Raw genomic sequence first — 24,601 nt, forward strand, 5'->3', positions numbered from 1 at the left:
GAAGCTAGCAAAAATCTGCACCAGAGACCTGATGCTTCAGCCCAACTCATGTAAATAACTGTACTGAATAATGTCAGTAGTAGCTGAGAGGTTTTGCACCTGGCTGCTTGCACGTTAATTCTGCATAATGTGTATCAGTTCTGCTGCACAAGTTTTTCTGTACCTGTGAGCACCTCTGTGGGCTCTCTACATGGAAGCCTGGTGCCAGAATGAGCAGGGACTCTGGACCCCTTTCTCTCCCCAAAGTTGGAAGTCCAGTGGTGGGATGGGATGAGCTGTCTAAATGTAGCATGGTATTTCTTAGTCCTGTCAGCTGGCACTTCCATTAGTGCTACACTGGTATCATTTAAAACATTTACAAATGGTTTTTATGTTTAAGTTTATCTGAGCCATCTTGCACAGCTAGTCATCATATAGGGTTTCTCTGAGCTTCCTTCCCTCCCCCCTAGATGGTAATATTGAGGGACAAACTGAAAAACACGGATTCTAGGAAGTCTTTTCTATTCCCCTATGAGGGACTGAGGATGCTAATCAGTCAAGACTAGATTTTACAAAAGCCTAGTTGCACTCACGTTTGTGTCTCAGTCCCAATGCCTGTAAAATAAAAGTAATGGTACTGACCTCCTTTGTAAAGCCTTGAGATCACTACTGTTATGATAAACTGGTACTTCATAAACCCCACTTGGTTAATTATAAATATCTGAAGACCTAGCTCTGAAACCTCCAGGTATATCACAGCAAGTTTGAAATACTGTGCTTTATATTTGTTCTGCTGTACTTACCTCACCAACCTCATTAGAGAGGAAACCGCGACCCCTTGTTCTGTTCTCTTAAGGCCACCAAATTCAAGCCCTCCTGGGTCCTCAGACAGAGCAGGTTCCTGGGGCTATCAGTGCACACACAGCACCGTGTTAGTTTTCTGCAAATGTAGCAGGCAGAATAATTATCACTAGAACTTTGTTAAAATGTGAAGACAGATAACAGTATTTATTCATTAAAATTCAACAAAGGAAAAATATCTCCCCATTGCGCCTTTGATGAATGTAGCTGTTTGTTTGAAAACAAACGTATACTTGCCAGAATGGGATGATGATTAGAAATCTGAAGTCAGGGAGCTCATGCACAAACTTGTTCTAATGAGGTGCTCTGACCATTTTGGGGACTAGCATTAAGAGAGCTCATTTGTTTCTGATTTTTAATAATTTCAAAAAACATCAGCAGTCTTGTAATTAGATCCAAACAGACACCTAGTCTTGGTGGTTTAGCCTAACAGGTTTTAATCAACAAATTTTTAATGATCTCTAGTTACGTGGTTGCATCAAAGAAACTTTGGAGGACACGGATTTCCTTAGTTTCTAAACATCACAGGGCAGCTGGAATGAAAAATATTTTTTTTCCTTTTCTTTGTTTCTGTTTCAAGGGAGAAGGAACGATCCTTGACTGACACGGAGTCTGAGTTTCCAAGGCACAGACCTGATGTTCCTCGCTTCACTGGAGGGGGCTTTGCTCTCAGCAGACCCCTTCCCGATGTTACAGCTTAGGAACGGACTCATCTTGTTGCATTCACTCTCCCAGTTCCTTGCTAAACTCTATTTGTATTGTGATGTTTGCAAAATTATAATTTAAAAAGTAATCCAAAATCATCTTTCCCTCTGAAATCACTGTAGTGCCTTCAGCAAAAGGCATTTGATAGTAGAATTCATGTAATTTTGGTTTACCCACTGTGGACCAAATTCTGCCTGTATAATGCCAGCAGAAGCCTGCACTGGTGGAGCTGTATGGTGGAACCCATGCTGGTATTTCTTCTTCAATACTGTATCTCTTTATGTAGCATTGTAACACCGCAAAATGCCTTAATATGTAGAGTTACTTACCCTTTATCTACCTCTGTTGCAAACACTTGCTCCATATATCTCTGACTCAAAGCATCTAAAAGGAATGAGAAAACAGAAAAGAGGAAAAATTAATAACCAGGTGTTCCTGAGCCTACTGAGCAAATCCAAGATTGACAGCTCTTTACTTAGATGTGCGCATGTAGCAGCCCTTTGTGCCGGTAGCATATAATTTGGTTTATTCAGTATTTGCTACAGTTGTTAGTAAGATCAAGGAAGTTTGTGGCCACAATGTACATTATTGAGAATGCGATTCTGTTTACTCTGATAGACACAAAGTGACATAATTATGTCTGTTCAACTGGGGAGATTATACACACTGTCTGGAACATGCTGTTCTCCCCTATAAATCCTCCTGATTGAAACCTGGACTCAAAACATTGCAAACTTTACTCTATTTTCTAGGCACTTGGGCATTTTTGTAACTTTCAGAAATTGTTTTTGTAATACAGCAGGAGCCCTCCAACCTCTTCAGCCAAAAGAGATTTAATTATCATTCATTAACAAGTGAAATAACAAAGTCACTGCATGAGGTTCTGAAGTATAGAAAACTTTCTAGCTGTAAAATAAAATGTTTTGAAACTGATTTGTACACGGAAGCTCTTTCCCAGCCTGGGGGATAAAAATACTTGTCCAAAGAGATGTGCTGATAAATATTTCACATGCACAAAAAACCCTTTGCAAAGATTTTGATCTTTCCTTTGGTGGAATGCATAATTAAATATTAAAGCTACTTTGGGAAACTTTTAATGGAAGTGTTTAATTCAGAGGAATCAAGTTAAATACGACAGGGATCTACTTTGCTTTTACATCAGGGACTGGAACACTTAGTCATCAGATTTGTTGTATTTTTCTTTTGTTCCCCAAATGCTATTATTGCTCTTTCACTGTCAAATGTATTATGCTGAAGTTATCATTTTAGGGCAGTTATGCTGTCTGAATCGTGTCTTTTGTGAGCATGACATGTCCTTATAGTTACAGTAATTCAGTCACAGTAAAATCAGACTAACTGACCTGGACACTGAAGTTTGAGGGGATCCCAAGTAAATTTTAGCTGAGGCTTTTAGAAGAAGGTCTTTGTTAAGGTTCTGAGTATCCAGCATGGAGCTGGACTCTGCTGTGCTTACTGATCCTAGGAAGTAATTTGTACTGAAATAAATTGGCAAAGGCACATTTCTTAATGCATGTGAATAGGAGAGGCACCGTTAGACTCACAGAATACTATCACACTGTAGAGAAACAACTTATTTATTACACTCTGAACTATATAGCATATTCCCTAACTTAACCCAGGGATAATTCAAGTCTATGTACATCTTTCCATCTGTTTGATATCAGGATTTAGAAGACAAAGTGTTACAGTGGTCACAGCCTAGGGAGCAAAGCCAAGCAAATGGAATCTGTTCCCTAATTGCCTATATTTTTATGAATGCACTAATAAAACAGCTTCTTCCATATTTATATGTATTTAATAGTAGTTTCCATTGCATAGATTGGGCTATTTTTAAAGTAAGATGCTCCTGCCCTAGATAATTCTTGGCCTGAGTTTTCCAGTTTCTAAAATGGGTGTGATAATATTTGACTAAGGACTTGCAAAGATGAATTCACCCCTGTCTAAAAAGCACTTAGTCTTCTTAGATTAGAAAAACACGGAGAAGTGCGGAGAATTGTGGTTATTTCATACAAAGTGCTCTTCCAGTCTGCAGTCCTGGGAAGCAAATGCAGTAAATGTCACCTACGAAGCGCAGGAGCTGTTAGTGTGGTCATCCACACCTTCAGGCTTCCAGTTTAAAATGTGCTGGCTACTGTCTCCAGTCTTATTGCATTTTTTATTCACTTCCAGAGAAGCTGAATTCACATGTTAAGTTGAAAAAAAACTCCAAATGAGAAAATACGGTTATCGAATTATTGCTAGTAACTTTTAGCATAATCAGGAATTGAATAACTGCAGCTGGCTTAATTTACAGTACTAGTGAGTCAAACCATTTCTGAGTTCACGTAGTAGAATGGATTAAAGCACAACAAATCCCTTCCCCCATCCACTCTATAAAAGTCAAGGAAGGAACTTGAAAAATCACTGTAGATGTCTGTGAACCCAGCTGATGCTGAGGTGCTTTTAGTGTTCAAGGATTTGGCTTGCACAGCAGGGAAAGGCAGAGCATTAATGAAACTATCATTTGTTCAGTCACTTCTGTATTGTGAGCAGCAGTTCTGAAGTGCTTCTCGAAGTTGTGTTGCAGAATAATGTTAATTGAATTCCAGTTTGTGCAAGATGTAAGCCTAGAAGTAGTAAGCATGTCTTTAACTTCTCATTCCTGTAAGACATGCAAAAAGATGGAGACAAAGGGCGGTGATCCATGGCACTTAGGTCAGAAGGAATCTTTCTTCACTTTAATGGGTTTGGATTGCAGCTGTAGGAGCTTGCATAGTAAATCTCTCCTGGATCCTCTTTCAGTGAGCAGGGTGTATAATATTGTTTATTCTCAGAGTTCTTACAACATATAGGCAATGTTTTAAGTAACTTCCCATATAACTTAAGCTCTGATCTTGTCTGCTAGGTCTGTATTCATCATATGTATGAGCAGGACCCAAACAAGGCACTGTACACTGAACTATCACGTTTTAAGTGCAGAGCATGGCCTTTTTGTGATTGTCCATTAGCTACTGAAGCACATGGCACAAGGATCCAGCCCTTAATTTACACCCTGCTTTATGAATTCAGAACAATAGCAGCACATACTGCACAGCTGATAACATGGTCTGCAGGTGTAAATCTGGGAACCCTTTAAATCAACAGCAGTAAAAAGCAGGTTACAACTCAGGCTTTATAACGTTAAGAGCTACAAACACACCAGGGCAGAATTTGGAGGCTGAAGAAAGGGGTGAGTACTTGATACCTGCAAATGAGACATTTTACAAGAGATTTCAGAAGGGTGAAGGGAGCAGCAGGTGTTGGGCCCTGAGGGTGCTAACAGACCTTAATGGCCCTGATTGGCCTCACCTGGAGCCTCCCCAACCTATTTCAGCCCAGCCTGAGCCACCCCACCCTTCCCAGCAACCCTGTGGTAGTGCTGGTCTCCAGCTCTGCTGCAGCCCTGCCTGGCCATGGGCCCTGCTGCTCCCAACCCAGCCTTGCAGGGGTCCTTCATGATCTGGACTCTTGGTTGAGCTTGACTGCTCTCTCCAGTCTGTCCTGTTTGCCTTGCCTGGGTGACCTGCTGGCTCCCTGGTCTGCAGGGATCTGCCAGCCCTTGCTGTACCCTAATGGCAGGGCAGAAAAGCAGCTTTAATATCACCTGCTATGTAGCCTAGAAGAGTGAGCTGCTGCATGACTGGAAAGGAACAGACTACAGGAAAGGTGATTCAAGGTGGTGAAAGCTCAGCTGAAAGAGAAGATCCCTCCTGGCTACCCCAGGCAAGAAGCCCCTGCAGAGGTACTTGATTGTGTGTCTTGACTTCTTGTGGGGGGGTTGCAGTAGCTGTGTAAGCCTCCATGCAGTGTGCTAGGTCTCAGGCTGCTGTTTCACATTCTTGTACCACAGTGAAATTATTGCACCCCAGAGTAGTTGCAGGGTGGATAACAGAGAGAAATAGAGCCTTAATTTACTCCACCCCCACCTTGCCCAATATGAAATTACCAGTGGGTTGAGTTAGTGGGAGAGTCAGAAAGAGAAGCCAGGCAGCAAAACCAGCAGGCTCCTGCTTCTGAAAAGTTAATGGCATACTTCCAGAAAGCTGGCTGGTCCCAACTGTCTTTACCTAAATTAGAGTATCTAAATCATGTCCACTTGTATTTAGGTACTTCAGTAATTGAGTATTATTTTTCCCAGCAGGTGGTTTAGCTGTTGTGTGTTCTCTTCTAGTGGAGAATATTTTTAGTTTGTTTCTAAAAGCAGTAGGTTGATTTTGATGCTCCTTTCTGCTCATGTACTTTTTAAGCAGCCCTGCACAGATTAGCCTGGCTACCTATGCTATTCAGTATGTGAAGGGTGTCAGAATCTGGTCCTATGGTGTTATAAGGGACCTAGTTTTCCAGCTCTTTCTTATAACATTAGCTGTCAGCTTCCTACTGGGAGATGCTGGGCTCTCTGACCCCTTGTTCAGGTGTCACAAATGTGGGACCAAACTGTCCCTGACCAAGGCACCCCTTTGATTTCCTTCTCCTGCAGTAAGAGCTCACATACACCTACCACAAGGTCAAGGAAGCTTCAGCAGCTGCTGTCAGGTCTGTGGTGGGCAATGGGACTGCCACTTCACAGCTCTATTGTGACAGTGCCAACCCAGACCTGAAGCCCAGAGAGGGGACACACTGTGTTGGCACTCAGTTTTGGAGCACTGAGGCCTCTCTTCTCCCCTCTGTCTGTTCATCATTACCCCTCAGCTTGGTTTCTGCCTGAACTGGAGCAGCTAAGGAGGTTTATTGAACCCATATACTTTCTGTTAATCCTTCTGCTGACTTATGTGGGTTTATATGCCTCCTCACAGGTGTGCAGAATTGCTCAGACAGCCCTGTATGAGTAGGGCTATAGGAGAGCCTCTCCACAACTGAAACGGGCTCATGCTCCTGGTATGCTGGGTGCCAAGATCCCACCTCTCCCCCCGCTCACTCCCTGGGGGAGCGCAGGGTGCTGGGCTGCCCTCTCCTCCTCTCACAGCCTGCTGGTGGACTTCTCTGCAGGGTCTTAGCTGGGCACCAGGTGAACACAAACAGCATGCCCAGGGGAAAGGCTGTTGATTTTTAGGGTAAATGGAATGCTATCGGAGGAGGAGATCGAGTGCTCTGACATGGAGGGAAGGAAAGCTTTGCCTTCATGCTGCAGCTTTGGCTAGCAGCAGTGTGTTTCTGAGGCTGTTGTATCTTGCTTCAGGGCTGGGATGTGCAGCATCAGCTATTGCCCTCCTCCGCAGGTTGGCTGCTGTCTGCTCCTTAGAGCTGGGGCTTAAAACTCAAGCATCTCAAGCTGTATCGGAGAGCTCTGAGCTGCATGACCACCTCATGCTTGCTTGCTACCTGTGCGTGTGCTTTTGTGAACAGAGCCTGGTTCAGATCTTATGTTGTCAGTGCTAAGGCTTCAGTGGGGCCAGTTACATAAAGGTGGTTTTGGACTTGGATTTTGTGAGGAATTGGGATTCTCAGTGCCTTTGTGTGTCTAACAGCATGTGCTCTACTTGCTCCTGTGGCTCCTAGTCTCTTTGCTTCCTGGCCGGCTTGTGCTGTGCTCACCTCATCCAGTGCCTCTTGCAAGAGGGCACAGATGACCCCAAACCTGTATGTCATGGGAAAATGACATACAAGTGCTCTGAAGCGCTTCCTTAACCAGGTGTATTTGTGGCCTTTCAGTTGGGGATCCTTGTGCAATAGCCTGAGTGCCTTCAAGGTGACAGGAAGGTACTCCATCTCCCAGAGATGATAAAAGGCTGGGCAGACCGACCTTGCCGTGGCTGCCACAACTCTCCCCTGCCAAGCCAGGAGTTTCTTGGTCAAACACCCTGTGCTGGCTCTGAGGGCAGTCTTGCTCAGCTCGCTGTAAATCCAAGATCAGTAGTGGTCTTTGTTACTCTGTTATTTTGCAGGTGTGTGGGTGTGTGTTTTTCTCTGGAGAATGTCAGTCTACCTAACATCCAGAGAGAAGAGAGGGTACAAAGGTTGCTTTGAAGGATCTGGTTTTTGCAGGCTGGACCTTGGAAGACCCAAGTTCTCCAGGGCTGCCAGTAACCTTCGCAGATGTGAAGTGGGTATAATGCTGCACTCTGCTGGTCTTAACTATTTAAACTGCAAGTTCTCCACAGTAAGAACCATTTTCCAAGGCCCTTTCTAGGCAGAAGGTGAAGCAGCAGTAATTTAAAGCCATTTTAATCTGCAGTGAGGATTTCTACATGGGGTTTTAATGCACTTCAAGTTAAGTATGTATTTGTAACTTTTGTCAATATCTCTTAATTTTCCAATGGTCCCTGTAGAAAGAGGATATGTTTGTGTAGTGGTGTAGCACTGAGGGCTAAGCCTTGTTGGGGTCTGTAGGTTCTAGTACGATTTTAAAAAAGTGGCGTATTTGCAAACAGCGTTGTCATGTAGGTGATTAACCATTTCTCCCTACAAACAAATAAAAAGAAACTGGTCAACACCTTCCATTCTGGAGAAAAGCAGCTGTTTTGTCCAAAAAAGAGTGCTTTTCAGAACTGTTGTGCCCAGCTCCTGTGAAAAAAGCAGTTTTTTTTTCTAGGACTGCTTTGATGTTCATGTAATCGCAAATGATCATGCCAGCAGTCACCCCATGGCAACAGGGCTGTGGGGATCAGCCCCATGTGTGTTCCCCACCAGCCCCAATTGCACAGTAAAACGTGTTCACTTAAACTCCCTTTGTCACTTCAGATGAAAAGCTGCCCACAGCAGCAGTTTCAATGAGCCTGTTTTACTTTGCAATTGGGGCAGGCTAGGAGCAAACACACATTCAATTACTGTCTCTCTCCTGATGGGGGGTAACCTGCAACTTTGGGAACATCTTCAGAATTGCTTGTTTCTGCTCTGCAAAAGCTGCACCGAGCCTTTAGCTGCCCCTTTGCATGAAGCATGTGTGGTGGCACGTGGCATGGCTGGATGTCACTGCGAGCTTGGGGGCCTGACCCTAATAAATGTTCCCATTTGCAAGTCCCCACCCGAACTACCTCATCCTGCCTCATCCCCTGCAATTTCTGTGTTATCATTAGGATGTATTCTCTCCTGGCAGGTTAGCAAAACTCATCACTGAAGTTTTATCTTAACTGTGTGTGCACAAGTGTCTCAAATTACCAAGTCCCTTGCTAATTCAGGTGCTGTAGTGGAAAAAGAAAAGCAAACATCAAATACCTCAAACCACCCTTTTTTAGTAGCCTTGCATTTTTATTTGCTTAGTTGTGAGCTATTCATTAGGTCCTGATGCTTGCACCAGTCCTGAATTTGGCTGATTTTCAATAATTTTCTTGCCAAGGAGTTATCCTCAAAATTCCTTAAAACTATCTATGTTTGGGTTTTGCTTGTTTGAGCTTTTTTTTTTTTTTTTTTTTTGGAACAGATCTTGTTGCTGAAATGCATTTTAATTTGTATGCAGTACCACAGACAAGTTAGAGCTTCATGTATCAGCTGGAAGAAGTGAGCAATTAAGCAACTTCTGTTACCCAAGTCAACAGATCTCTGCTCGAGTACATTAGCTGAGGATTTAGTGTATTTCCAATTTACATCTAATCGGGTGCAACTCTGTCTTTGCTCTTAATATGATGTGTGCTCACTGGATCTTAGTCTGATTTTGCTCTAGCTTTTAGCATTTATATCATATGTAGATGGCACATGCCCTGTTCCCAGGCTGATCACTGACTCATGGTCAGGTAATACAAGATAAGCAGCCTAGTGCTCTAGATGGGTGTATTTCAGGAATGTCTTCAAGAGCATTTGAGATGCTTCTGCATCAAGAGTGTTGAGGCGCTGGTTGTGGTGGGGTTCCTGGTGGATCTGGCTGCGATGGGTCCTGCTGGTGATGAGGTGCCAAGGGAGGATGGATGTGCATCTCTTCTATGTTCAAATGCTTCCTTAGTATCAGTTCCCTTTCCCATCTACTGCTCTGCTCCTTCAGGGCAGAGATGTAAGAAACTGGCAGTCTGCCCCTGCTGAGGAGGATGTGACTCAGACCCACAGAGATGCTGCATTTTGGGTGATGGACCTGAGTTTTGCCCATCTCATACAGGGTAGGAGATTGTCTCCGTAAAGTACTTGCTGGCTGCTGCATGCCTGGCTCTGGTGGAGCGCGTGAGGGCTGGACGGAGGAGCTAGATGAAGCTTCCTTCCCTCCTTCCCCAGCCACACGTGTGGATGCAGAGCAGCCTCTCCCCCCATGGCAGTGGCAGAGCGCAGGGAGTCCGTGCAGTCGGGGCTGTGTGCTCCGCTTGTTCTCGGCAGGAGCAGATGACTGTGGTTTCCAGAGCTGTCAATCACGGACTGCTCACAGGCACTAACATTCAAATCAGGCAATATCAAGGGGAATTACACGCCAGCATTGCTTGTCTGATCAAGAGCTTCACCTTGCACTCTCGAGGGATGCATCTTGTAATTTACTGCAGGGCTGAGGCATAACTGATTTTTCTATCTGCTTTAGTGTGAGCTGGCAGCAAACTATCCAGGCCCTCTGCTGACTGGCTCATCTCTCTTGCCTGTTTCCTCTTCTGGCAGCTAGCAGATTTCTGCTGGGCTTTGACCAAGTTTTGCAGCTGGGGCCTGGGTTTCTTCATGCTCTTTTATTTCATGTGCTGGCAGCTCTGGTTTCCCTGTAGGCACATGCCTGTGCCTAGTTTGCCCTTGGTTGCCTCCAGCCCTGAAGCTGGAGCATCCCAACAGCCCAAGGTCTGCCTGTAGGGAAAGCGGTGGCGCATGCTGCTGCCACCATGGGGACTGGGATCTGCTGTCATCCAGGCACGTGAGACATCTGGATAAAAGCTGAATTGGAGGGAATAAGAAGCCAGAGGCTGTGGCTATTTTGCCTCTGGTGCTCTGCAGGGGCGAGATGGGTTGAAGAGGTCTTTTTGCCGGCAGTGGGGAGGGGAACCCAAGAGCTTTAGCACTAAATTCTGAGCTAAAACTCAACTGACACAGCACAGAAAAGTGCTGTGGTCTGTCTAGTGTGTTACAGTGCTGTCTCCTGGCGTCGGAGAAAACCGACTTCTCCTGCTCTCTTGTGACACTGTAACCTGCCTCATTTCCCCATCACCTCTGCTTGCAGCCCTGTTCACGCACTGATGAATCCCCCTCCTGGGCTAGCGGAGCTGCTGGCCAGGTAGCTGGTGTGTGCTGCTTGGCAGCATGCTGCCCTTCTCTCCCCCCCCCCCCCCCCACCAGCCCACCTGAAGAGGTCAGATTTGTTGAGCAACCCATGGGCTTTGATTAAACATGCCATAAAGTGGAGCACTGAGACTGGCTTCCCTGTGAGCTCCAGTAGCACCAGCTAATTGACCTTAGGAAACCGCCTTTGGCAGCCTTTTTATGCTTTTTATGGGAAAGTCTTGCAATCCAATTACCTCTTGCAATGGGCCTTTTATGGGGCTATTAGTTTAATGTGGTTTAGTGAAATTTGGCCTGGGGGAATCTCAAATCCTAGAAAATTTAAAAGGGTGGGGGGGAAAATGAAAACCCTCTAATAGTGTATTTGACTTTTGGAAAAAAAAAAGACTGGATTTGGTGAACAGCATTTCCTAGCAGGAATATTGTCATTTAAAGCACAGTCCATGTAGCAAAGTATTGTTGGCCAAATGTTCCTCAGAGCTGGTGAGTGTTGGGAGCAGAGATCCTCTGGGTGGGTGAAAGGCTGAAACACCCCCAACTTGAGTGTGAAGTAACTTCATCCCCTTCTCCCTGAGCATGGGCCATGTGAAGGTGTCTCCACATGTGGTTTCCAGGCCACAGCCTGCATCTGCCCTTCTGTTGTCCTGGGCCTGTAGAAGGGAATTCAGAATAAAGATGTCAGACTGATTGCCAGTTCCTCACCACCTGCTTTGGATGATGGCTCTTCTCTAGAGTCACAACCTCCCATCCTCAGAGGTGTTCATCTGACTACTGCAGAGCACCTGGGCTCCCTTGCAGCACTGGTGTGTTTGGAGAGCTTGCAGAGCCCAGGGGGTGCCTCGAGCTAGCATCTCTGCCAAGGGAGCACCAGGCTTTTTCTTGGCCATATTTGACCAGGGATGTATTTACAAACCCTGCTGGGCTTTATCAGCCCCACTGGCTGTGTGGGGAGCTAAACCCACCCCACTGTCCTCTGGTTTGATGGTGCTATGGTAGAAAGTGGATTTTACAGAGCCCATGTGGCACCAGAGAGAGATGATATCTGTAAGAGTATTTTGCCTTTCTCCAGCACCTTCTGGATAAAGACCACAGGAACAGGACCAGTGTTGACCATGTAGGCTTTATAATGACCCTGCTTAGGAGAGAGATACCTGTATTGCATCTCTCAGGCAGCTGGAAGCAGAAGATGATTTCTGTTCAGTCAGGCCTGTGACAGACCCATGTTTCAGGTGTGTGGGATCTTTATGATAGTGGCCAAGCATCTTGCAATCTTCAGTCTTCACCTGGCACAGCAGTGATGGGGGAAAGTCTTCTGGCCCTGGTGCACAGATGGGAAAGTAGGGCTGAGCAGGGGAGGGCAGGTGTGTCATGGCAGGGACCCAGGCCAGATTCCCTGCACTGAGTGTCCTGGCCCCAGGCATTTTTCCCTCTTCGATTTGCTCCCAAGATGCAACTTCCAACGCAAAGCCCCAGGTGACTTCTGGCTGGATCAGGGTGTTACAAGAAATGCTGCAAATCTACCAAGAAGTTTTTCAAGTCACTGCTTTCCCTGTGGAGTCAGCACAGCAAAAGCAATGTTTAGGTGAGATGCTTCATCCCTTTTTTTGAATCTTTTCTTCTAAAACCCTTGTCAAAGTCTTGCAGGCAGCTGCAGCTCAAATCACCTTGCATTTTTCTTGTGATTGCTTTGCCTGATATCGTGGTGAGTGTTCATAGCAAGTTGGTGTGTGATAGATGGTTAGATTTATGCTGTACTTTGCAGTCCAGGGGTGTAAGTGTTTTTAAGCTGAACAAGTCACTTAAACACCAGCACTGTCTGCTGCTTTCTCATCAGCATTACAGGCAGAGAGACAAAATAGCAGTGGTAATTATGGTGATGGAGTGTTGCTGGCAAATAATGTAAGCACAAAGACTGTTTCCAGAGACAGATGGAGTACAACTTCCCTGTAATATCCCTTGAACTATTTTTAAACTGGGACAGACTTAAAAACCCATTCAGGACAAGAGCAGTGTGGAAGGTGTGAAGGTCCTGGAGCTTGAGCAAACATTAGGACTTCGTAAAAGTTTTATGCTTATTTAAAAAAAGGGAAATAGAAACCTAAATGCCAAGGATGCTCCTCTGCAGGGATGTTGCAGACCAAGTAGGATGATGCTGGTGGTTACCTCCACTCAGTCCTTCGCAGGCGGGTGACTCCCTGCCTTGCTGAGATCTCACCTGCAGGTGGTCCTGGCAGAGGCCTTGAAGGAGTTGGGCTCATCTCTAATTGCAGGCAAAAGAGGGAGATACCTGGGGGTGAGGGAGGCAGAGGGATGGGGCCCTGAGCAGTCCTTGTTGGAGCTGCTGCAGGGGTGGAAATCCCCTGCAGGCAGGGGGCAACTGGGGGGGACCGACCTGGCACCACGGCAGAGCTGCCATGACTGGGGCCAGCACCTGAATCTAAAGCATGGAGATGGCTGTATTTACTGTGCAGATCAGGTAGCAAAAAGCCCCTTCTCCAGTGTCCTGTGCTTTCTGTCCTGCTTGCAGGTGCTGCCTGGCCTCTGAGAGGCAAGATGAATGCCAGGCAAGGGCCTCTGGGCTGACAACTTTGCCAGATGGGTTGGGGGCCTCAGTCTCTTGGCCCCCTTTAGTGACTCTGCTCCTCTTCGCTTTATCCTTGAGAAAGCACCAGGCGAAAGGCAAGCTCTGCAAGTGGGGAGCCCTGGCAAAGGGGTTTCCTTGCTGTGATGGGTGCAAAGCTGCCCTGGTCCCCCTCCTGCCATGATAAGATGATCTCTGGGACCTCCCCTTTGGTGCCTGTGTCTGTCCCATCTTGCTCCCCAGAAGCACCAGTAACCCAGTGGGTGGTTTTGTGCTGACCCAGGGACCAACCCTGCAGGACTGGAGTCCACTGGTGGGTTTGAAATGGCTTCTGCGAACTTGGGGTTTTGCTCTCAGGGCTGCAACTGTTGCCTTGGCTGGCAAGTACCAAGCAAGAGAAGTCTCTAACTGTTTTTGCTGGGCTGGTATCCTTATGGTCCAGTGTGTTCCCAGGTGCTGAGAGGATGGAGGGAGTGCTTGGAGCCATGCCATGTAGAAGGAACAAAAGCAAACAAATGAACCTCCAAATCCAAAGAAGATCAGTCAGAGAAATTAAAATAACAAGAGAAGGATTGGTGCAGTCAATCTTTCTCTCAGAGTGAGAAGGAAGGAGCAAATATTGCCCATGTGATAAGTGGCAGCCGTTGAAAATGAGATGGCATTTTGGGTTGCTTGGTGAGCAGGGGGATAGAGATGGACTAATGAGTGGGAAGAATGTGGGATGCAAAGCTGGGGACTCGTGGGAGACCCACAAGGAGCGTCTGCATAATATTAACATCTTTTCTGCCCAGAGTCTCCTTCCTGGGAGCTTCCAGCTCTTTCCTGCATGTGCTGGAGCAGCAATGCCCTGCTCTCCCTGCTCTGTGGCCACTGTCCTTCCCACTGCCATAGTGCAGTGACTTTGGGCTCGCACAGGGGCCTCTGGGACCAGCTGTGGCCTCGTGGGTGCGTTTCTGCCAGTGTGCTGGGTGCCCTCACCATGACACCGAGGTGTATTTTGCTCAGCTGTGGCTCAGGGCTAGTGGCTGCAGAGAGGGGCAAGGCTTATGCTGCTGCTGTTGAGGGCTCAGCGCGAGCTGCTGGTCCCTGAGGAGCTGCCTGAGAGCATTTCCAGTGCAAACCTGGGTTTCCTCTTGCTGAGTGTGAGTACGTGGGGAAATTCAGCTGTGAGCCTCGCTGGGGGAGAAGGGGAAGGAGAGAGGGGGTGTGGGGGCACCTTTCTTCTTTTTCATGGGGTTTGTGTCCCCTCGCCCCCAAAGCCTTATCCCATTTCTGATGCAGTGTGCACACATGTGGATGAGGGGTGGGCTGCTCCCAAAGACTTTGCAGCAGCCCAGACCTCAAAGGAGGCAGCACAGGCTCAAAAGCGAGAGCGCACAGGGCATGTGGTCATCAGCAGTGGAGGAGCTGCCAGGATGCTGCTCTTAATTGTCAGCAGGTGCCTGGATGAGCTGTGAGGAGGGAGTGGTGCTGGGTCTCCGGGGTGCCAGGCTTGGCGCAGAGCCTGGCTCTGAGGCATGAGATTTCTGTGGGAACTGGATACCTCCATCCCATTTGGGATACAGTCTCTGGCCACTGTGTCCCAGCAGTGGGGCTGTGGAGGGAGCTGGACCTTGAGCAGCCGAGCACCCCTCCAGGTTCTGCCCTGCTGTGTTGGGAGCTGTATGGAGGGGGTAAAACTGACCTTGCAGGATGGGAAATGCCACAAAGCTGATCCTCGAAGCAAGCCATGTCATTCTTTGTTGTCAGAGAAATAATAGCAAAAGTTTTGCATTAGCTCAACCAAGAGCGGCTCTGCTCCAAGCTGGGCTCTCCCATCTCGCTGGCTCTTGCTTGCAGCTGCCAGGTGGTGACTGGGGTGTTTCAGGCCACCCAGCACCTTTTTACACCCTTAAAGATGAGAAATGACTTTGCTGTGTTACCTCTGGAGGGGCTTCCCCATCCCAGCTGCTCCGGCAGGGGCACAGAGCTCATCTACTCTGAACGTCACTTTCTTTAACTGAAAATGGTGTTAAGAACCCACGAGAAACAGCAGAGCTGATGGGGGCACCCTGTTCCTCAGCACCACTTTGTGCTCAGAATGGGGAAAGCTGGTCTGACTTACAAGGCTGAAGTTATGTTTCCCTCTTCCTAAATTTATTTTGTCACATTTTTGCAATTGTCCCCTCCAGGGCTATATTTTTTGTTTAATATCTAATCCATTTTTAAAGGCAAACTCGTTACTGTTTTGGAACTATGGGTAGGTTTTATTGTTATTTTTTTAATATAGCAGGCATAAGCAATTTTAAAGCATTGCATCACCAGGGAGAACGATCTCTCCTTATGATTTGACATTGATACTGCAGCCTGATTTATTTCAGAGAACCTCAGCAAATGGCATAAATGCTTAAAAGATAATTGCGCTGGTGATGGACGTATGGGTGGCATATGTACAGCGCATATATGAGGCAGGCTGGGAAGGGGTAGTCCTATGCTGCAGCCAGGATTTCCTCCCCATGGACCTTCCTCCCCCTGCTCAGCTGGACGGGTCTCCTCTGGGCGAGTTGGAGTGATGGGGAAGAGAAGGGGCTGGAGATGTGTTCAAGACTGCAGGAGTGCTGCCTCGTGCCTTTGCGGTCTCCCTGGGCTGAAGGAGGTGAACCCTCAGACTGCCCTAGTTTAGGGGGGCAAATATCCCTGTCATGCCACTGCTGCAGGCAGGAGATGGCCATGGACTGGCCCCAAAGCACTTCCCCTGTACCCAGTGGGTCCCAGGCTGGCCAAGGCCTCGGGGCTCCTTTGCTTGGTCCCTCTGCTGAAGTCGTTTCTACTGAGGTTTCTGAAAATGTCTCATTTTGGATGGGTGAGACACAGCTAGAGTGACTGGTTCGGTGGCGATGTTTGAAGTTTGTGCCAACCCTTTTTGGTGTGGAAACCTTGAGAGCTGGTTCCTCTCTGGCACTGCTTTGACCTGCCTGGGTTGCCAGCTGGGAGCAGGTCAAGCTATGCTGATGGGAATTAAGAAAGTTTGGCTAACTGTGCTCAGCTGAGCACATGGAGCTGATGGGTGGCCCTTTCTAGACAAGGTAGACATGGATCATGAGCTTTCTCCCAAAATCGCTGTGTGGTGGTGGGTGATCCTGTGGCTGGAGCCCTGGGCATGTGCTCCTGCTTTGCCCACCACAGCTGGGGCAGGCCATGGGCTGAGAAAGCAAAAAGCTTCTCAAAGTGGCTACTACAGCCACTTTTTCCCTTTTCCACCTGGCTTGGAGTTGCTTGCCATTGCTGTGTGGTGTGGCAGACATGCTCTGATCTCCCTGTGCCATGCTCAGCGGAGCATGTGGGGCTGGACCTGGCTTGCAGGTATTTCCTTGGTCTGCCCAGGGAGGGCAGGCTGACCAGAGCAAACTCTTGAGAGGGCTCCTATGCTCTTCTTTATTCTCTTACATGTCTTGTGAGGGAGCTGTTGACAGGTTAGCCAGATTATTCCATGTTTTCTACAGGACCTCGTTCTTTATTTTGATTTCTTCCACCTCTGTCATTCTCAAGTGCCTGTGTCTGGAGGGGAGGTTATTCAACTACCTGACCTGCTGTTTTGATCTGTTGTGGCAGCAACTCTGCCAATACCCGTGGTCACTGCGCTGCAAGTGCAGAGGGGAGGCAGAACTGCTCTTCTGCTTCACTCTGCAACTCAACAGGCAGCTGAAGGTAGCAAAATGCCTCCAGATATTTACTATGGATATGGTGTTTATTCTATCTGGAAGTGAGACTGTCTGTACTCAAATTCTCAGTTTTGAGCACCTCTGCACCTGGGGCTTGAAAGCTACTGGATGATCTCCTAAACATCTGTGCACTTGCAGAGACCAGGGAAGCATTAAGGGAAACGGGAGTAGAAATCTGAGCAATCTGCAAATGTGACCAAACCTGGAAGCAGAGGCCCTGCCCTAAAGATTTGCGCTTGAATCTAAGGAAGGACAAAACTTCTTTAGTGTTAACTACTCTTTTTCTGAGCAGCCTGATTGTGGTTTATTACTGGTTTAGCTGGAAGAGCCCACAGAAAGCATTTGGGTGCAGAGAGGAGCTAATTGCGCTGGCTGTCTCCCCCAGCCCACCCAATCTTCTCCATTGACATTTCTGCAGCCTTCCCCTTCCCTTTTAAAATTAAGGCTATTGTTTTTTTTCTGTTGAGGAGCTGCCAATGAAGAATGCAATCTTGGAGGCGCACAAACTTTTCTCACTCACTTTCTAACTTCAAAAATAAAGACAGTCTTTATTCATAAAAAAGAAATTTCATAGAAACATTGAATGATACTACAGCTGGCTGGGAGTTTTCTGACTAAAAGCTCTTAAGCAGAATATGACGGCTTGTTAAAACTGAAACACTTCAGATACATATGCTTATTTTAACAAAACTTGCTGTGGGAAAGCACTTGCAGCTCCGAGATAGCATTTCTGCTTAGAAATGGAGGAGAAGGAGCTGGGGGAGCTGATAACACCCTGGGGCTGGGATGTTTGCTTGCAATGTAGGATGCTGCAGGTCAGACCAAGCACTTTAACTCTGTGTACCTTGGGAAATGGCTTGGCAGAGGGAGGATGAGTTGGGAGGGGATTATCCCCTTCAGCTGTAATTGCTCTTCTGTCCTGTCTTGTGACTTCTGTCTCTTCTGCATGGTATTGGTCCTAATGTAATGAAGAGCAGTGATTGTGTCAGTCCTGGGGATCCCCGGGGGCCTTGTGGTGGGGGAGAAAGTGGTGGATCAGGTGCAGCTGCAATGCAATTTGCTGGTTTCTAGAAAATTAGGATGCTTGCGAAGGAGGCATGAGAAGGAGGCTGGAGAGAGAATGCCCTCGGAAAGGCTGTTCTTTGACTGGGGTCAGCAGCAGACTTCAATGCATTTCGGCTATCGGACCTGGTAAGTGCTGCTCCAGGCGGTGTGGAGCCCTGTGACAAGCACTAATTTTGAGAGATTGTTCTTTGCTTGTGGACAATTACACACTGATCGCAGCAGGAATCTGAGCATGGCAAATATAAATGGCCTGGCATTTTGCTATTCAGTAAGTAATGTTTTCTGATTTGTTAATGTTATAGAGCATTTACCCTGTACAATGAAAGTTCAAATGTTCTCCCCTGGTTTCATTGTTTCTCAGGTTTACTCCATAAAGGCAGGAACGAAATGCATGGGCATTACTGTTTACAATTAGCAGAAAATTGCCTTTTTATTGTAGCTACCCACTCCCATTCATGCCACCTATAACACTTTGGGGCAATCTCTTGTCAGAGGTTTGTTGCTGGGGGGTCTCGAATGGCTAAATCCCTGTGCTGAGCTCTGCCAGGCCTCAGAGACCAATGGGACTTGCTGATGGCCAGCAGCCCCAAGGGGCCTGCACCTCAAAGCAAGCTCTTTGGGAACACGGTGTCACTAGGACTGTGCATTTGTCATTGTCAGGTGGGAACTCTAGGGTAGGAAGTGGAATGAGAAATCAGCACGCACCGAGGCATATTGTTTTCCTGGCAACATACTGCAGGAGTGAGAAGGTCTGAGCAAAGGTCTCACTGAGCTGTGTGATCTCCATCTGCCACAGTTGAGAGCAATTTTGGCATTTGGAGGTTGCTCTGTGCACTGATAAGGCAGTTCCTCTCATTGGCAGTATTGCCTAGGAGGCAGTGCCAAGGGGCAGTGCCACATTTGCAGTCCACTCTGCATGTGAGACCTCAGCCAAGGTTGCGTTGTTGCTGCTTAGTGCTGTGAATTTGCCTGCAAAGGCATCGCTGAGGTGTTTGGGGTCTGAGGCACTCAGGGCTGCTCCTGACTCCTGGCCATGTAAAGGACCTCCTCAGTTTTCCTAATGGTCTCCCCTGAGACTTCATGCATCCTGAGGACACTTCCCTTCTCCTCCACAGCTATCAGAAACACTTGCCCAAGGTGCTCTAATGCTGTGGCTGCAAGGGCACAGAATCAGCCCCCTTTGGTTTCTCATACTTTACATCTTCACCACTTTGCAGGGGATCCTCCCTTGATCTCTCTTTTTCTGCTACAGTTTTTCTTCCTGCTACAGGTTTTCCTCAGGAAATGTTTTCATTCCTTCCTTTTCAGGACTAAAAGTTTTGTGCTGATGATAAAGCCTTTTCCTCAGGCCTGTAGGTGAGACTCTCCTAAATAGTGAGCAGAAAATCTCCTTTGTGACTCCTGCTGCATTATGGCATGGGGAGAAGTAACATCTCAAGTGCAAAATAAGCTGCAACACTAGGGCCACCTTCAGATCTACTTCTTCATTTGAGCAAAGCACATCCCTCCCAGCTGAGGGATGTCCCCTTCCCCCTGTGAGCTCAGGACTCATCATGTGGTTTGGCAGTTAAAAGCAAATTAAAAAAAAAAATTTCATGAAACGTGCCAAGTCCCATAGTAGGTGTTGGACTATGGAAATGCCAGATAGCTTATAGGTAGACAGACCCAAGCTTGAAGGTTTTGTCATCTGAAAAAATGGCAGCCCCTGCCACAGAGCTCCAGAAAACAAAAAAAGTCGTCATGTTATCTGCTTGATGTTATATTTGGTGAGGCACTCACCAGAAATTGGCCCATCTTTGCTCCCTCGCCTCTCTCTGGGGAATTGGTTCTTGGGCCAAATTCTGTAGACTTTGGCTTGGGTTGCTCCTGGCCCTGCCAAAGGCCGTGGTGACACCCTGCATTACTCCGAGGTGTCCCACTGTGAAGCTGCCCTTGGACCCTCTGGTGACCAGTGCAGGAGAAATGCCAGAGGTGTCTAAGGCCAGCTACCGTTGTGCTGTGCCATATGGTGCCTTGTTCCCCCAGCACCCAGTAAGGGGTGAACTGGGACCCAGCATCACCACACATGAATAAGCAGGCTGGTAAACACATCTTTGGATAGCATAAAACAGCATAGTCCCTGACTTGAAGGGATTCACACATATTTACACCAAAGAATCTGGCCATGAGCACCCAAATTCATCTGAGCAGCTTGTTAGTAGCACCTAGGTGCTATAGTAATTGGTGAGCTATAAATACTGAAGTCAGACATAATATTAAACAGGCTGTGTCATCAATTAGCTAATGACAGAAGCATAGAAATGTCAGATAAAAATAACCTATAATAGCACAGTCCTTTCTTACCCCCTTCCTACTCTTCCTCACCCAGAAGCGATCAGCTCTGGGACACCTCATTTTTTACTGTTAATAATTTAGGAGCTGTAACGCTCTGTGATGAGCAGTGTCTGATCTGCAAAACATTCCCTTTTCCAGATTGTTTCTTGTTTCCAAGTGTTTGTGAGAGGTAAAAATGGTATAGACAAGAGGGTTTGATGCACGGGAGCCTTTCTGGTAACAAAGCAGTATGTGATGCAGCTTCTAGAGGGAAACTTGCTTGATGCTTTCAGGGGCGTTATCGTGATAGTAGAAGCTGCCCAATGTATCTTGGCGTGTGCGCAAAGCGTGTGTGCAGGCTTGGGGGATGGAGGCCATTCCCAGGAAAGAAACTTAGCCTGGCTCTTAGTCCTCAGACTTGGACTTGCAGCCGCAGGCCAGACCCCACAAGCGTGGCTCAGATTCATGAAAGCCTGGGGAGAAACCTGGCTTCCTGCCGAGTGCTGATGGTAGCCCCGTGTTTCTCCCCATCCTCGCTTGTGCCTTTGCCCCTTGGCTGGGTGAGCCCTGTGCAGCCCCGCGCAGCGGTGCCTTGCTCCCCAGCAGCAATCAGGGCTGGGAGGGCTGATCTGCCCTCAGGAAGGCATGAGGCCCCTCTCCCCCTCGATGCGTCTCTCGTAGCTGAGCGTGATCTGTGAGATGTCCATAACTGCATTTATAACCCCATGGCTCTGCTAAGGACAAAGAGCAGATTTGTTCAAAACTGATCGCCAGGTTAAAAAATGACCAACAGGTTTAAAAGGTCCTAGGGGAAGATAGAAGAGAAAGGGGGTACAGGCAGACAGACCCACAGATAGCATCATCTTGCAACCCCATTCCTGAGGGTGATCAGTCTGAGAAAGTCCCATGGCAGGTTTTTGCAAAGAAATGGAAATTCAGGCACCTCTCTGTCCCAGCTGTTAAGCCTGTTACTGTATTTTTTTCCTATGTGGCAGGAAAATGCTCTGGATGTGAGAGGCCAAGTTGAGAGTGTGATTCAGGGAATCTCTTTTTTTCCCTCTAACTTTTCATCCAGAGTTTAATAACAGCTTGGGAACCTTTATAGAAAGCAGAAAGATGCGTGAGCCCTGACTTTCTGTTGCTTTTTAATTAAGTGGGTACAGAGCTGACTGACAGGTTGCTACTTCAGTCCTTGTATCTGAAAGCCTTGGCATCGCCACGTTTCCGTGCCGTGTCCAGGAGCTCGTCCTTGAACCCGAAACCCCGGCGCTCCTCGCTCCCTCTGTCCCCGGGCTCGGAGCGCTGAGCACAAGGCGCACACGCTCTCAGAGGTGAGGAGGGCTGTTTTCAATGATGATGTTTTTGCTCAGACACTGTTTAACGCTGAAGTGAAAGCGGCTGTAAATTGGTTCCTGCCACTCTCTGCTCTGCTCAGCAGAGAGGAGCGAAGGTTCAGCGCTTAAGGCAATAGTCTGAGGCTGCTTGGGCCATGCAGATTAAGTCCCAAAGCAGCCTTGGCATGGCCCTGGGAGGGGGATGCACAAAGGCAAACTTCTGGCTCATCTTTCCAGTTCTTTATATAGTTGGAGAGAGCCAATCTCCTCTGCAGGGTGATTCAGAGAGGCTAAATTAAGCTCTCTCTCTGAATCATCCTCCCAGGCAACTTACTTTGCAACTCCCCTGCCTCTAACAGAGCCTCAAGTGTGATGGCAGAGCCAGAGCTCGTGGCTGGGTTGCACTTGCTGCCCTGAGGTCTGGGATGGGTGTGAGAAACCAAGGTCTTGGCAGGCGCTCAGGGTGCCTGGCGCTGGACCAGCCCCAGAGAGCTGTCGGCCTGCCAAGGGGGAGATCTTGCAGCCACCTTGCATGGCAGAGACTCCTCTGTTTGCATGCTATTGTAATCTGGGATTTTGGAAACCTCCTGATAATCCCGCTTTACACATGAGGGAATTTATGACCTGGGAAATACACCTAACCCCAGCTGTGTGGTCTGCTCTCCCCTGAGCTTGGAGCTGAAGGATGGCAAGAAGTAGAAATGCTAAATTCAGTCCATGGAAGTTTCCATTCTCTGCTATCGATGTGGCTCATCTCTACCAAAACTTCCTGCTGTTTTTTTAACAAATTGTCAAAACCATCTTGATTCCATTCAAATAAAGAAATTGCATTGCAGATGCTGAAATTCAAACATTTTTACTTTTCAAATTTTTCAGGTCCATTTCCCTCCTTTTTCTCCACCTACCCTTCTCTCTTCTTTGAGGAGGAAAGATTAGGATAGGGTTTAAGAGAGAGGAGATGAAAAGTTAACAACAAAAAAACACTAAGCCAAAAATCTCAGCTTTTAAAATAGAAGCAAAATGGACAGTGTTCCTTTGGGATCTTCTGTTCGTCTTCAGGAAAAAAAACAAACTTCAGATATTTCATGTGAGATGCTCTGATAGTGTGTTTTTTTTCCCTCCCCCTGCCTTCCCTGGCCTACTGGAAAAGCCTTTTAAGAAAGGCTCTGGTTAACTTGTGCTCTTGGAGACAGTCTGCACTCATAACAGACCAAACTAAGGGAGTAAAAACAGTGGTAGGTGTGAGGGAGAAAGCTGTGACAGGCACAGAAAACGAGGATGAGGAGCAGGGTGGCAATTCCCTCCCTGCTCCTCCTTTCCATTTCTGCCTTTCAATGTAGAGCCCTAGAAATTGCAGGTGGGATTGATTTAACATGTCACTGCTGAGTGCATGAGACTGTATAGTAATTAGCTTATTGCTAATTAGGAATATCTTTGAATATTTCTTTGGAAGAAAAACATCGATCCATTTATAACAAAGCGTCACTTGCAAAGCAATTAACTTGGAATAAATTTTTCTTTATCTATATAAAGAATGAACCTTTTTAAATTCTAAATCAAAATATGTCAAAGATGCCAGTCAAGAATGATTGGTCTTTGTAATTTAAATGTTGTGAACATATCCTGGAAATGTCTGCGATAAGTCTTGGTTATACTAGGTTTAAAAAAAAAAAAAAAGTAAGCATTATTAACTCCTCAGAGTATAAAAGGGACATTTTATTTTTCCAAAACAGTGACAACAAGAAACTTCTGAAATCCAAAGGCCTCTTTGCATACAGTGTTTCCATGTAAATACTGCAATATCCATGGATTTTGCTGCCTCCTTTTTATTGTTGGCTTCCATGACTGGCTGCATTAATAACTGCTGGAGGTGACTGACTTCTTCCTTCTCTGGCAGCAAGAAACGGGTTTAATGCAGGAGCTGCTCAGGCCTGACACCCATGGTCTTTGGGTGTCCTGCTTGCTGCCTGCTATGCTGTTAGGCTATTAAGCTATGGATGTTTTATATGAAACCAAACATGGAAGCTGGGCTGGAGCAGAAATGACTTTTTAGTGAATTCTCACGGTGAAGTAGGAAGCAATGGTTGATGTGAGGAATGAAGATGGATTTTAAGCAACAGAGATTTATGGTAGAGCTGAAAACTGAGCTTGGATGTCATGTGCTCAGTGTCTGAGCGTTATTTACTCTCGAACATCTCAGCTATGTTACAAATGTGCTAATTGTGGAGGTTTCTGGCCTCCAAGTCAGCCCTGTGCAAGGGCAGCCCAGAGCTGTGGCTGCCGGCCTGCTTGTGGAGGCAGGTGACTTCTTCTAACTCTGCTTTTGGGCTGTGAAGCTAGTCAGAGCAGGGGCCATGAGGACGAGGTTTCCTGGGTTCGATGGGGCTTCTTGCATGCTTCAAGCTTTGCCCTGCGAGTGCTGATTCCCTGTGACTGGAAGCAAGGAAGCTAAATGTCACCTTGTTTTCCAAACCTTTCTAAGACTGATGGCAAGTTTGGCTGAATAAATTAAGACTCACGAGCTTAAAAGGGGATGAAATGTTACTTGTGTTTATTTTAAAAAATACATACTGCTTTTTACAATATTTTCATGGCTCATTAAATTCTCTTTTATTTTAATTTCCTTTCTAGAAACTATGATGTGCTACTCATTGCTCAAACCCAAAATGGGATTTTTATCATTGGTAGTATCTGTTTAAAATGTTTGACAGATAAATTCCTCTTATTTCCCCTTTCCTACCCACCCTAGGGCTTAAATAGCTCATAAACAACAACAACAGCATCAACAAAAATTGTTTTGTTATTCAAATGAGACTTCTTTCCTCCACTGCAAATTCCTTCCTCCCTGCAAACTGTTTGTAACAACAACAACTGCCTAAAGCTCTCCGATTTTTCTTCATAGGCAGTCGTTC

General features: G+C 46.8%; 1 protein-coding gene across 1 annotated transcript in view; it reads left to right on the forward strand.

Moving 5' to 3' along the window:
- CFAP58 (cilia and flagella associated protein 58) overlaps positions 1 to 2,642 on the forward strand; it is a 59,785-nt gene extending 57,143 nt beyond the window's left edge. The window contains exon 18 of the mRNA XM_026117438.2: positions 1,421 to 2,642. Coding sequence (XP_025973223.2) covers positions 1,421 to 1,541 — 121 coding nt within the window. The 3' untranslated portion in view covers positions 1,542 to 2,642. The remainder of the gene's footprint in view (positions 1 to 1,420) is intronic.
- The last annotated feature ends 21,959 nt before the right edge of the window (positions 2,643 to 24,601 follow it).

This window comes from Dromaius novaehollandiae, chromosome 6 (genome assembly GCF_036370855.1).
Source record: "Dromaius novaehollandiae isolate bDroNov1 chromosome 6, bDroNov1.hap1, whole genome shotgun sequence".
NCBI classification, from domain to species: Eukaryota; Metazoa; Chordata; class Aves; order Casuariiformes; family Dromaiidae; genus Dromaius; species Dromaius novaehollandiae.